At 38.9% G+C, this 13,702-nt stretch overlaps 1 protein-coding gene across 4 annotated transcripts in view; it reads right to left on the bottom strand.

The window, feature by feature from the left end:
* Positions 1–9,476, bottom strand: part of DTWD1 (DTW domain containing 1) — a 127,806-nt gene extending 118,330 nt beyond the window's left edge. Inside the window, exons 1-4 of one of the 4 annotated variants that reach the window (XM_040969035.1) lie at positions 7,856–9,120; positions 6,880–6,955; positions 4,919–5,234; positions 4,064–4,207 (exon numbers count right to left, since the gene is read on the bottom strand). In XM_040969035.1, coding sequence (XP_040824969.1) covers positions 4,064–4,207; positions 4,919–5,182 — 408 coding nt within the window. In that variant the 5' untranslated portion in view covers positions 5,183–5,234; positions 6,880–6,955; positions 7,856–9,120. Of the gene's footprint in view, positions 1–4,063; positions 4,208–4,918; positions 5,235–6,879; positions 6,956–7,855; positions 9,129–9,392 lie in introns of those variants that run through there. The other 3 variants (XM_040969036.1, XM_040969037.1, XM_040969034.1) reach the window with 3 other exon arrangements.
* Between the last annotated feature and the right edge of the window lie 4,226 nt (positions 9,477–13,702).

Here is a 13,702-nt window from a genome sequence, read left to right as displayed (position 1 = left end):
CTTTGTATGGTTGGTAAAGTTTTATTTTTTCTACAGTGGTTCATAATTATAAAGTACTACCTAAAAGCATGCATTATTTCAAAATAAAGTTATTCAATGACTTACAGGGCCAACGTAATAGCGCTTTTATGAAGTTTTTTTTTTTATCAAAAAAGCACTGTAATATTTAATAAAGTAAAAGGCAAAGTATACAATACTTTGTAAAAGAATACTGTAAGTGAAGCATTTGGTAGTATTCAAGATGCCACTTACGAGGTCCACGACCCATTTCAGGATCCTAGGTTGGAGTCCTTGTTTCTTACTAATGTGCGCTCTGTGAGGCAGGAGGTACGGACTCAAGTAAACTGGGTGTCCGTTACCCAGCTTCTGGCTTTGGTATGGCTTAGCCTAGAACTCTTTTCCCCCAACCACTGTTTCCATGTTTGTGTTTCTCTGTCTTTAAACTTAAATAAAACAAAGAAGTATCAGTGTAAAATTCTCAGCGATTAAATATCAATGCAAGTATATAATAAGCAAAGATTAAAAAAAAAAAGATTCAGTGAATATTGGCTAGAAATGGTGTAATGGGCCTGAAGGGCTGTTACTTTCTCTATCTCTCAAAAATTTCACTCTCTGACAGAAGGATAAAATAGCATATCCTTTCATGAAAACAATATGGCAATTTAAATCCAAAGTCTTCAAATGTTCATATCTTTGCTTCAATGATTTCATTACGAAATTCAATCTTTAACAAACTAATCCTACACACACATACCCAAAATAAAGAATATGTGTTAAAGAGTATATTATTATATGGGGCTGGCATAGTGGTACAGAATGCTAATTCTCCACTTGCAGCACAGGCATCCTGTTTGAGCACCAGTTTACCTGCTGCTCCACTCTGAGCTAGCTCTCTGCCAATGGCCTGCTAAAGCAGAGAAGGAAGGCCCTACTGGTTGGGCCCCTACACCTACATGGAAGATCTGGAAGAAGTTCCTGGAACCCGGCTTTAGACTGAACTGTTCTGGCCATGGGGAGTGAAACAATAGATGGAAAATCTCTCTCTGTCTCTCTCTCTCTTTCTGTAACTCTTTCAAGTAAAATAAATAAATCTTTTTAAAAAGTATACTACTATTATAAAATAGTAAAATGAAAATAAGACTTTCATGTAAAAAAATCTGTAAATTATGGTACCCCATTTCTTTCAGCATATTTTATTGAGCTATCATACTGTTAGAACCTTCAGTGCCCAGTTTCTGACACAATGTAGGCAGCCAATAAACACTTGTTAAACAAAAAATTCACAGATGTTCTCCCTCACATTTTTCCCTACTCCTCACATTTTCTAAATTTTTCCTTGGGAAACAGAGAGATAAAGAGAAACCTAGCATTAGAGAGAACTGCTATCTGATAGTCCACTTGCCAAATGCATACCACAGCCCAAGTGTGAACCAGGACCCATAGCAGCATCCAGAAACTCAACCTAGTTCTCTCAGGTGGCCAGCAGGCATCCAACTACTTCAGCCACCACTGCTACCTCCCCAAGTTCACATCAGCATGAAGCCACAGGTATTAGAAGTCAATAAGGATACAGGCATATCAACTACTAGGTCAAACATCTATGATACATATGCATTGTTTGAGCATGAAAAAGCAAACATTCTAAAAACAAATTCATAATAAATAAAATTAAGAAATAATTTTGAATTTTTGAATTTTGAAGTGATAAAACTTTTCAAGTTTCAATAATGTATACCTATACTCACTTAGCAAAATCCAGGACTTCTTAATTTTCTTGGATTATGTTCAAACTCTGGTAGTGTGGCCGAGTGGTCTAAGGCGCTGGATTTAGGATTTTATTCAAGATTCTCCTAACAGAACCTATCATTGTATTTATATAGTCAACATAACTGCTATATAGCTGACAAGAGAAGGAAATCCAAGTGTATTCTAGATCTACAACTCAGAGATTATTAACATATATAATTAGTTGCATATGATAATTATACAAGAGGAAGGAAGGAAGGAAGGAAGGAAGGAAGGAAGGAAGGAAAGAAGGAAGGGCAGACAAGAAGGAAGGAAAAACTTATCAAAATTTTTGGGGGATAAATGAGTGTATTATAAAATTTTTACTTTATTCCTAGATTGACAACACCAATAAATGTTACCAAGGGTTCTAAATATATCTGAATGATTCTTTCAAAAGTCTAATTTTTTGGAAATCTGTTGTGAAATTACTTAATAAAAGACTAAACATATCTCACCAACATGAAAACTTCAAGTATGTGAAAAATAATTAAGAATCTAGCAATAAGTGGGATGGCACCATGGCTTAATTGGCTGCAAGTATCAGCATCCCATATGGGTTTTGTGTCCCATCTGCTCCACTCTCCATCCATTCCTTGCTTGTGTCTTGGGAAAGTAATGGAAGACAGCCCAAAGTCCATGGTCCCTATATCCACACCCACACGGGAGAACTACAGGGGTCTCCTGGCTCAGCTTTGTCCATGGAGGCCATTTGGAGAGTGAACAAAAAGATGGAAGATCTTTATCTCTCCTTCTCTCTGCAAATCTGCCTTTCCAATAAAAATAAATAAATCTTAAAAACAAACAAACGAACAACAACAATAACAAAAAAAAACCAGGCCCAGCACAATAGCCTGGTGGCTAAATCCTCTCCTTACATCCACCTGGATACCATGTGAGCAATAGTTCTATCCCAGCTGCTCCACTTCCCTTCCAGCTCCCTGCTTGTGGCCTGGAAAAGCAGTTGAAGACAGCCCAAAGCCTTGGGACCCTGCACCCACGTGGGAGACCTGAAAGAAGCACCTAGCTTCAGATCAGTTCAGTTCCAGCCATTGCAGCTACACGGGGAGTGAATCAGTGGATGGAAGATCTTTCTCTCTGTGTATATCTGCCTTTCCAATTAAAAAATAAAATAATTCTTTAAAAAATTTTAGCAATAAGCAAGGGAAGACCTCTGAGCAGTCAAAATAAATGGTCAACACTTAAACTAGGGAGAATTCCTGAAAACCCTTCCAATGCAGACTTTATTTTGTTATTTCGAAGAAATCACAATAATATTTGTAATCTAGTTTTTCAGTCTGCATCAGATTAAATTATACACATCTAATATAGGAATTAGAGTAAGAGGGAAGAAAGGAAAGAACACATAACAAAACTGGCAATGCCAAGAAAAAAAAAAGAGTAATGGAGACTGTCATATCTAGTAACATGTCATTTAACTTCATGGCATTGTAAATTTCGATTTTTCTTTCTATTGTTGATGCTGTACCATGACTTTTCATTTAAGGGGATGTACAGTAGTTATGTAATGGAGACTAACAACCAGATGTGAGGATGCAGTGTGGTCAGCATCTCTGTTTCCAGACAAAGATGGACTTACAGCGAAACTGTTTATATTATATTTTGACAATAGGATTCTGGACTCTCAGCCATTGTCCATGCCCGCAATGATGAACATATGACTGAGTATGAAGAACTATATGTTAATAATGATATAAAGGAACTGGGGGGGCAGGGAATTGGGGAGGGGATAGGGGAATATGGAACTGTATCGTAAAATGATAACAATAATAATAAAATGTGAAAAAAAAGCTATAGTAATAAATAAAAATGTATACTGTAAAGCTATGGTAACAAAATGAAAACAGCACATAACTATTGTAGGAACAAACAAATCAGTAAAACAATAGAAATTTTTGCAACAATCTCAAGTATGAAAACAATGCAACATACCATAATAGTGATTTTGTCTAATTAATGTTATGAGTTATATAGACACACTTTGTAACACCAGGCTATCCTCACAATTGTAGAATAAGTACTGCTAGAACAAAAAAAAAAAAAGAAAGAAAAAGAAAGCAGCAGAAAACTATAAAGAAAAAGACTGACTCAAAAAAAGCACAATACAGGATCACTTGACCTTTGAAGACATTAGGAAATAAGCTATATTATTAATAAGAAAATAATGAATTATATTCAAATAAGTTCAGAAAGGCAACGGAATTTAAAATTCACTTTATAATCAAATGTGAAAAGCTATGAAAAATAAGCTGCTTACTTCATGATCCTGTTCTTCATATTCTGGAATACAAGGATATGTGTAAATGTTCACAAAATCAGGTGCTAAGAGTTTTGCATGTATGGCAGTACTTTTGCCATCTGTTTCATTTGGATGTTTAATGATGTCGATCTTCAATGGAAGCTAATGTAAAACAAGCAAAAATAAAATGCTCAAGTGAAATTCAAGTAACAATAGGAAAAATAGCACAATTCATTTTCTTATATAGAGTTTAGTTTCTCTAAAGTCCTATCAGGCAGCTGTCAAATTCTATACATTTCATTTACTCTTAAGGTTAGGATACATTAATGCATGTAATAAACTTTATCATGTAACATGAAGATGTATGGGCCTTTCACTCATAAAGTAATTTTGATGAGCAAGCAAGAAAGAAAAAGTAAGCAACTGACTGAAATAAACTTTAAATCTGACACAGCCCAGGGAACAGCTCCCAATCTTTTAAACTCTAGTTCAGTTCAGTTTGATGAGTGACATCTAGTATTTCCTGTCCATATGAAGCTGTGAACTAAATCACAAAAGCCTAAGAAAAGCACTCCTTAGGTAAGCATCTAATTTAGTCCTTTTAGTATTCACGTTCACGACATGTTTCTACTACAGTGTTAATAAACTTATAATCACTAATTTTTAAAGTAATCAGCTTCATTAAAAACAACATCATTCACTTCAGATCTAAGTGTTTTCATCGTGAAAAATGTTTATCAATTAGCAGAATAACAATTTTCACTAATACATTGTTTTCTTAATATTATTTACCCAGATTATCACTTCTATTAGCCCAAACATATGTTTTAAAATCGATATTCCTACTTTCAAACAATTACATCTTCTACCAACCTTCACAAGTGGAATCTGTTCAGTAGGTACATTTTCAACTGGGACATAACATGTATAGCAGTAAAACATTCTGGAACCACCACATTGTAGACACTTTGATCTCCCAGTTTGTTGAGCTTTATGAAGAACTTCTTGAGATGCTAAGCATAAGTTCTGAAGGGGATCTTCTGAAGCTACGGAAGTAGTCTGTGACTGTTTTGTTTCCACAAATTTTGAATTACTTTCTTCACTTTCTTCAAGAAATACAGGTGAGTTGAGAGACATTCTTCATTTAAACTAAAGGCATATCCTGCTAAAAATTCTTAGTATAGGTGCACTGTAAAAAAAAGTAGGGGGATAAAAACAAAAAACATTCATGATCTTTATAAAATAAATCACACGATCCAGAGCTTTATTTCTAGTACTAACAAATTATAAATGCTAATATTTAAAAGTTTCAAAACCTCTAAATTGCATGTTTTTAAATGTAAAAGGGAATTAAGTCAAATTACAGTTCATCCTTTGGGCCTTCCGGTCCATACAATGAAAAAGGATTTCAAACTCAATTTAGGTACTGATAATTTATTGTCAAAAATTCTTTTTGTTGCAGAGATGATTTTATTTCTAAGTTTTAGAAATTAGTCAGTAATATACTTAAGCTAGCAGACTCTGATTCTGAATTGATATTACCTGATATCAAATTCAATGAAAACAGAAGCTTCCAATGAAATCAGTAAAATTTACTGATATGTTCCAAAAGATATATTAATCTTCCACTTATAACATAATTCACACTATCAAAGTATCAAAAGCATCTACTACCACATGCAATTTGTAAAATATCCCACAGTTGAAATATATAATCTTATGAATTGTAAAATGTTTTAAGGGACATTACTGTCCACTCCCTCTAAAAACTTATACTACCTTTTAAAAATACAAACCATTCAGATTCTGTAGTCCCTAAGACAAAACAGTAAACTAACTTTCCACTTAATATTTTCTTTAAAGAAGGGTGACAGCTGCCAAACTTTTATTTGAATACAATTAATGCAAGAAGCTTTCCAGAGAAAAGACTGGTGCTCTATTGATTCACTATGCATTCCACAGCTACAAAACTGCCCCTTGGCATTGTGGAGTTTCACTATGGTGCTCTGGGCACTTTACAAGAAACTGCTTTTGATCTTCCAAGTGAAAGTCACAAACAGAACCCAACGTAATTTTCTAATAAGATGTTAGTGATACTAACTCAATTACCTATCAAGAATCATTTTAAGACTATAAATACCAGACTGAAAGTGATACAGAGAAAAGATGCCACTCTCGGAAGAGAAAAGTATACTTCCTGGGCCCGGCACAGTGGCCTAGTGGCTAAAGTCCTTTCTTTGCATGTGCCAGGATCCCATCAGTTCTAATCCCGGCAGCTCCACTTCCCATCCAGTTCCCGGCTTGTGGCCTGGGAAAGCAGTCCAGGACAGCCCAAAGCCTTGGGACCCTGCAACCGTGTGGGAGACCCGGAAGAAACTCCTGGCCTTTGCAGTCAACTGGGGAGTGATTCAGTGGATGGAAGATCTTCCTCTCTGTCTCTCCTCCTCTTTGTATATCTGACTTTTCAGTAAAAAGAAATAAAATCTAAAAAAAAAAAAAAAGAAAGAAAAAAAAAAGGTACTTGCCAAATTTACCCAAGGGGAAAACCAAACTGCATTCACTGTTATTTTTGCTGTTTACTGATTTGAGCAGAGACTTACATGTTGGATTGCTCAGAAAAAGGGGCCTTTGAGAACAACAGTCCAATCTCTTCTTTCAGCCTCACAAAGTGGAAAATATTTCCGACTTCTCAGCACAATTTCTAAACCACCCAACTAAAAATGGCTTCTCTATGGACATGTCTTCAATTCTTAGAACAGTACAGAATAGGTTACTGCCAACTTTTCTTTCAGGAATCTTAAAAATCTTAGTCCTTTTTCCTACAAAATACACACCGGAATTGAGTATTTTTCATATAACTTCAAGTGTTTTGCAGATCTCTGAGAATTCATCAACAGAATCAGAGATATCCTGATTGAGACAGAAAACTCAGATTAAGTACCTAAGCAACTCAAGAAGTTTGGGAAAGACAGCCCCAGAAAGCAGGGCTATCCTTTGTTGCTCAGCAAACTGTCAATGGTCACAAGCCTAAAAGGTCTCATTGTTGTTCTTAGGACACTAATTAAATTTCACCTAAGGAAGCCCTGTTTTCGGTCCATTTGTTTTTTTTTCTTTGTTTGTTTGTTTGTTTTTTACAGAGAGAACTAAGCAATTCAGATCACAAAACACATTCTAAAAATTAAACTGGACCGGATTAATTCAATGTGACTTCATTTCCTGGCAATTTCAGTCACAATTTAGCGTGTTTCCTTACCACCAAAGAGCCCACACTTACTGGGGCTTTAGGCCAGTTTCTGTGGATGTCAAACTACTGGTGAGTTTATGGAGTTTTCCAGAACCCTTAAAACACATTCTTACTGGGCTCCACACAATGGACCCAACTGGCTAAATCCTCCCTTTGCAAGCTCAACGAACCCATATGGGTGCCAGTTCGTGTCCCAGCTTCTCCACTTCCCATCCAACTCCCTGCTTATGGCCTGGAAAGCAGTGGGCTTTGGACTGGCTCAGCTCCGGCCATAACAGTCATTTGGGAAGTGAATCAGCAAACAGAAGACCTTTCTCTTTGCCTCTCCTTCTCTGTAATCCCTTTCCAATAAAAAAAAAAAAAACCCTCCCTTTTTTAAAATACATTCTTCCTGAGATGCCTCAGAAATATCACCCTGCACTTTACTAATCTTATGCTCATGTGACTAAATGGACATTAGCAAAAGTCTTACATAAGCCATTTCCCTCTACAAAAATGAAGCAACAGAAATACTTATGAGACATGAGAAGTCTGTCCCTTCCCTTGCAGCATCTATGTACTCTCACCTATGGCTGAAGTCGCCACACAGAAGTGGCCAGCAGTTCTAAGTATGTGTAGCTCGTTCCAGATCAACAGATATGATCATAGCATCTGTCCTCTTAGCCAATAGCCTGTCTTGAATGTTACAAATCATTTGTTGCAATGTGATTATTCAAAATCTTCAAGACTTGTCAACATTAAATACATCAGAGGGAATAAAAATGCCATGGGAGATAAAAAAAAAAAAACATAGAAAACATTAAAAAAAAGACCATTCTTACAGAACTAAAACATAGTTTTATGACCATGAAATTCATCATTCTGCAACTGAAGCTGAAAACAAATTAATTTTTACTTTCCTTTCTACCCAATTTCCCCCTAAAACTAATAAAACTCATCAGGTTGTATCACTTCTACTCTGCATGGGTAAAACTAATAAAACGCACCAAGTTGTATCACTTCTACTCTGCATGGTACCCTCAACATCAGGACTGTAGTTTGGTTCTTTATCAACACATGCATGGACCTGGGCAATCTCTTACACCTCTTTGAGTACTTACTATTGGTTTCACACATGTGACATGGAAAAATATACTTCACTTGGGGGTCCCTTGAGTAAAGCTGTCCCTCTTAGCATGCAATGGTGCAAAAGCAGGATTCTTTGTGATGTCAGCAGTCCCATAATATTATGCAATAAGATTTTCACACATACTAACTGAATCAAGGCCATTCTGGGAAACAACCCCAGGTACACATCCGGCCAAAGTGGCGGCCTGGCAAAATGTTTTTCTGTTTTGTTTTACAAACAGTGGAAATTGCTGTTTGTTTTTCAATTCAGTACTGGGTAAAAATCCATTTCAAATTTGCTTTCTGGAGAACTGTTGAGAACCTAGTTGTCACGACACTGTATAAATATATCTATGAGACATATATGCATGTACTCTCTCCTATTTATATAAAAGAACAAATGGGGGTCCCTCCCACAGCACCCACCATCTGGTAGGCTGACTGACTGCTTGAGCTTTTCCTGGTACCCCACACTTCATTTAGCTACTGATTGTACCACTCAACTTTTGTAGAACCTGCACCTGCCAAAGATGCTAATTTACTTTCTTATTTATCTACCTTCAAAAGAAACACCTGAGACCACAAGAAACGGCCTCCGTTGATTATGTAACCAAATTATTAATATTTTAAATACATCACATGGCTTGCATTTCCATCTATACCCACGAGTGTCCGTGATTACTAAACCTTCACAAACCACTTCAAAGACGAAAAAAAAAATAATAAATAGGGATTTTTAACAGACTGACTTTCCCAGAACACTTTCCTTGGCGCAGAAAAATAGGAAAATCGTTAGGCAAGAAAAAAAATTTTTCTGAGGAAAACCTGAAAAGCTTTCCTCCCCCTCCCCCAAAGGGGCCCGCCAAGATCCTAAAACCCACAGAGGCAAGGGACCATTCTCCCTCAGGGGCGACACCGAGCACGACCTCCGCTGGAGCCCGGACCAGGCCACCGGCGAGGCGCGTGGACCCGCACGGAGGACCGAGTGGGACTCACGGCTGCACAGCGCGCGGGTTTTTCACTCAGCTCCACGAGTCTTCGGGGCGCGCGCCGCCCGGGCCCGCGCACGGACCCCGCGGAGCGCTTTCCGGGAAGCACCGGAGGGAGGAGCTAGGCCGTTGCGGAGGGCGGAGCTAGGCCGTTGCGGAGGGCGGAGCTAGGCTGTTGCGGAGGGAGGAGCTAGGCCGTTGCGGAGGGAACGGGCGGCCGGCGGGAAGTCCCGCCTCCCGTGGCTCCCGTGGCTCGGGGCGGAGGCCCGGCCTCAGGCTCCCGCGCTCCCAGCGAGGCTGACTGGAACCCTAGGGCGGGGACGAAGTGCTGGGAGTACACGCTCAGGACGTAGGTACCGTGAATGGTGAAGCGGTGTGGATCCCATAGAACACCTTCCATGTTGCCTGTCCCCAACGTATTTTAGTTGTGAGAACTTAGATCTGTTACTTTTCTCTGTCAAAATAAGTGTTTTGTGTCCTGGACAGTAATGCAGGCTGCTAGAAAAGCAATGTGATTCTGTGTCTGTAAATACATGCAATAGAGTTTGGTCTTCTGGATCTAAAAGGCTGTGAAAACTAAGTCTTTTAGCAGGAATAAGTAGTGCACAACCATTTTCCTCTCTTTTGCCCTAAAGTCTTTTAAGTTTAGTCAAAGTGCTTCAGATACACAGACTGAAAAGCAAATTATACATCTAATCATGAGAGTGTGCAGTTGCTATTTCTTGGTAACCGATTATTCCAAAATCATCTCTCCAGGGAACCAAGCTGCTCTGTAAGACAAGCATGGCAGGGCAGGGATCCCGTGAGCTAAGCTCTTGCTAAGTTCCTCATATGGAGGACCAACACACAATGCCTCGGAGGACACACACATCCAGACCACACAATGGTGTCGTTTTCTTCACTTCTTTTTTGCTTACAAGTCCTATCCAGATTTTGGAAAAGGAGACCTAAGTCCCGCTTCCTAAAAGACTGTCAAGGATTTTACAGCCACTTAAAATTTAAAAAAACCGACAGTCCATTTACTGCTATCCCTGAATTCTCACAGAAGATCCATTGTGAGTGTTGCTACTCCGATGAAATCTTAAGACACATGGATTCAGGTTTCTTCCGTTTCTTTTGCCTCCTAGAAGTTAGGATCTATAACTTAAGCTGGCAAAGTAGAAAATATGGTATATTATACAAAAAGTGCTAAAATTAGTTTATATAAATGGTGTCATATTTTAGTTCAGAATTTAGTCTTCATACCTCCTCTTTAACTGTAAGGCAGCCTGGAAAAGGTAGAGGAATATACACATTTTGGTAAGCGCTAACTATTTGTCACATCCTAGGTTGTTAACTACACTCTGTAGTAGGAAATCCTAAAGAATCTGTAGAAACTATTACAATTAATATCAACTTCTGGTTAGTGGATACAAATTCAGCATTTAAAAGTAAATTCTGAGAAATGATATTTCCAGGGTTTAAGCCTTACTATAGACCAATAGTGATCACACCAATGTGTTTTCAGTGAAAGAAAACTAAATAGGTCAATGGGACAGAGGCTAGAGCCCTGAAATAGACTCACACAAATAGAGTTAAATGGCCTTTCATGAAGGAGCACAGTTCAACTAATAGAAAAAACAGTGTTTTTAACAAATGATGTTAGACCAACATGTAAAAAGTAAATGATTCTGGACCTATGTTGTGGCTCAGTGAGTTAAGCTGCTGCAATATGGGCACTTGTCCTTGCCGTTCCTTTCCTGATCTGGCTCTCTACTAATGTGCCTGGGAATCAGTGGAAGATGGCCCAAGTGTGGAGACCCAAACGGAGTCCCAGGCTCTTGGCTCTGGCCTGGGCCAGCCTTGATTATTGTGGAGTGACCCACCCGCAAGTGGGAGATCTATGGCTCTTCCTCTCTTTCTCTGTAACTCTGCCATTCAAGTAAAAAATAAGCATTTTAAAAAGCCCTACAAAATGATTCTAGACACAACCCTTCACAAAAAAAATAATTCAAAATAGAGGAAAGACATAAATTTTAAATGTAAGATGTAAAATTCTAGAAGACAACATAGGAGAAAACCTAAATGACTTTGGTTTTGGTAATGACTTCTTATATATGATACCAAAACATCCATGGCAGAAAAAAAAAATATTATGCTGGATTTTGTTAAAATGTGCCGCTTGCATTGCTACGTGATTCCTCCTGCGTGTGCTCCTGCCGTGAACCTCCTCCATAAAGGCTGTTGCTGTGCTGTTAGGAGAAAGGAAAAGCTCTAAATAACAGAGGGAAGAGGGACACAGTCCACAAAGTTCAACTTACATAAAATCAAGAAGAGGCACAGGAATTTTAGTTATGCCAAAACATTAAGGCCCACATGGGGTTATCTTTAAATACAAGATATGTGGAAGACTTGATTTCAGTCCTTCCAATAGCCCGTATCCTCATTACAAAGGCTTGTGACTAGATATGATCTGCCTTACAAAGAATGTGTCACTTCTGTCTTGCAACTAATACAATAGCAACATCAAAGGTTATGAGGACAGATTGAAATGGCCAAAGGAACACAAGAAAGAAGAATTTCTAGCATTCCCAGGATGGTAAAATTATGGGTACTTTATGTCTTCCTTCTTAGCAGAGTAGTAGCTATGGCACAATTGTGGGAGTAAACTCAAACTTTTTGAGAAAATCTCAAAAGTTTCTATTTTACTTCACCTGAGTAAAATGTGTTAGAACAGAGGGCTGATATCCTACACAGTCAAGTCTTTCTAAAGATAGGACAGTGTTTCTTGATTACTGCGTGTGTTAAATAGGAAGAAAACCAAGAGAAAAATAAGAAGAGTGTTCCTCTACTTTTCTAAGTTCAGTAACTGCATGCACATTTTAGAAGAGGATAAGAAACTGACCCAAAGAGCTGAATAGCGAATTCTTCCCACCTTTGCCTTCGCCACTAAGAGCCAGGACAGTAAAGAGCCACGTTTCCTGAATGACTGTAAGCAAACTTCAGTAAAGAGATGACATGAACTGCCAACAGCACACACTCCAAAATCAAGCAGAGACTGCAGTATTCTGCTCTGGGGGATAGGGGTGAAGATTGGGGGAAATGTCATCTTGCAAGGAAAAGGTAAGCTCTGTGGTTCCTGCCAATATTGCAGACACCAGCAGCACTAACTGCAAGAGAATTTCACACCCCTCCCCAGCTCTAAAGCCAGTCTAGAAAGTTGACTGGTTGAAGCAACTGCATTGTTCGGAAAAAAAAGGAAACCACATTGCCTGCCTCCAATTCCCAAGGCCCAAAGCTGCTGCAAATACAGCTACTAGTAGCTAAACTCTTCCTGCCTAAGGGAACCGTAACCAGACCCATTACTACCAAAATTCCCAGAGCTGTAGCTAGTGTGCTTCACAGGACAGCTAGCAGACCCCATTGGATCTTGCAGCTGTGAGATTTTTGGGTACAAACCCTGAAACTGTTCATATGCTCTGTAAGATCTAGCGAAGTTCCCTCTGCTTTTTAAGTCTCATTGAAAGCTGCAGCTGAGTCACAAGCCTGGGGGACTGGCCCTTCTTCATCTCTTAGCACAGGGTACTGGGTGCCCAGGACTGAAGTCCCATAATCATGCTTGTATGTCCAGTTGGGATTAGAGGCAGTCCTTTTTCTGTCGTACAGCTCTGAATTGTGGCTGTTACTGCTACAATCCCTGGAGTAGTTAGCTGCACTCCTCTGCTTCTGCCTGGCAGCTGCTGCTCCATAAGCCACAGTGTAATTGGCACTCTATCTGTAAGACCTGGATAAGGAGCCCACTACATGTAACTGCTATGGAAGTGTGACTTTTGGCTCTGCATGTCCTAGGAACATTTGCAGTTGCTCTGTGGAAACTGGAGGAGCTTCTTCCTCCATTACATTACTAGGCCCACGGTTGCCGACGTACAATATTGGGCAATATTCACTTTTCCTGCAGGACCTGAGCTAGGTACCATCTCGGCTCCACATCTCTGGAGCTGTAACTATTTCAGGTTTCACTCTGAAGGACCTAAGAAAGAGCCTACCTGTAATCCACTGTTCCGTGCCCACACTGCTGGTGTACAATCCCCAGCAAGACCTGTGTTGACCCTGTGAGGCTTCAGTAAGGTACCTGTAGTATTCCTCAGTGCTGAGTAAGTGTGTGTAATAATATGTGAATTATTAGTTAAAACTTAAAAATAACATGAGAGTGAATTATATCAAAATGAATAGTGATTGCCTAGATACATGAAGCCATGAGTTTTATGATTCTTTTTTGCATTCCTCAAATGAATGTGAGTTACTCTGGTAATAAAAAGCGATGATGACACTTAAAAA

This window comes from Ochotona curzoniae, unplaced genomic scaffold (assembly GCF_017591425.1).
Source record: "Ochotona curzoniae isolate NIBS_2020 unplaced genomic scaffold, NIBS_Ocur_1.0 scaffold_4701, whole genome shotgun sequence".
NCBI classification, from domain to species: Eukaryota; Metazoa; Chordata; class Mammalia; order Lagomorpha; family Ochotonidae; genus Ochotona; species Ochotona curzoniae.
This window is presented reverse-complemented; position numbering and strand designations above follow the sequence as displayed.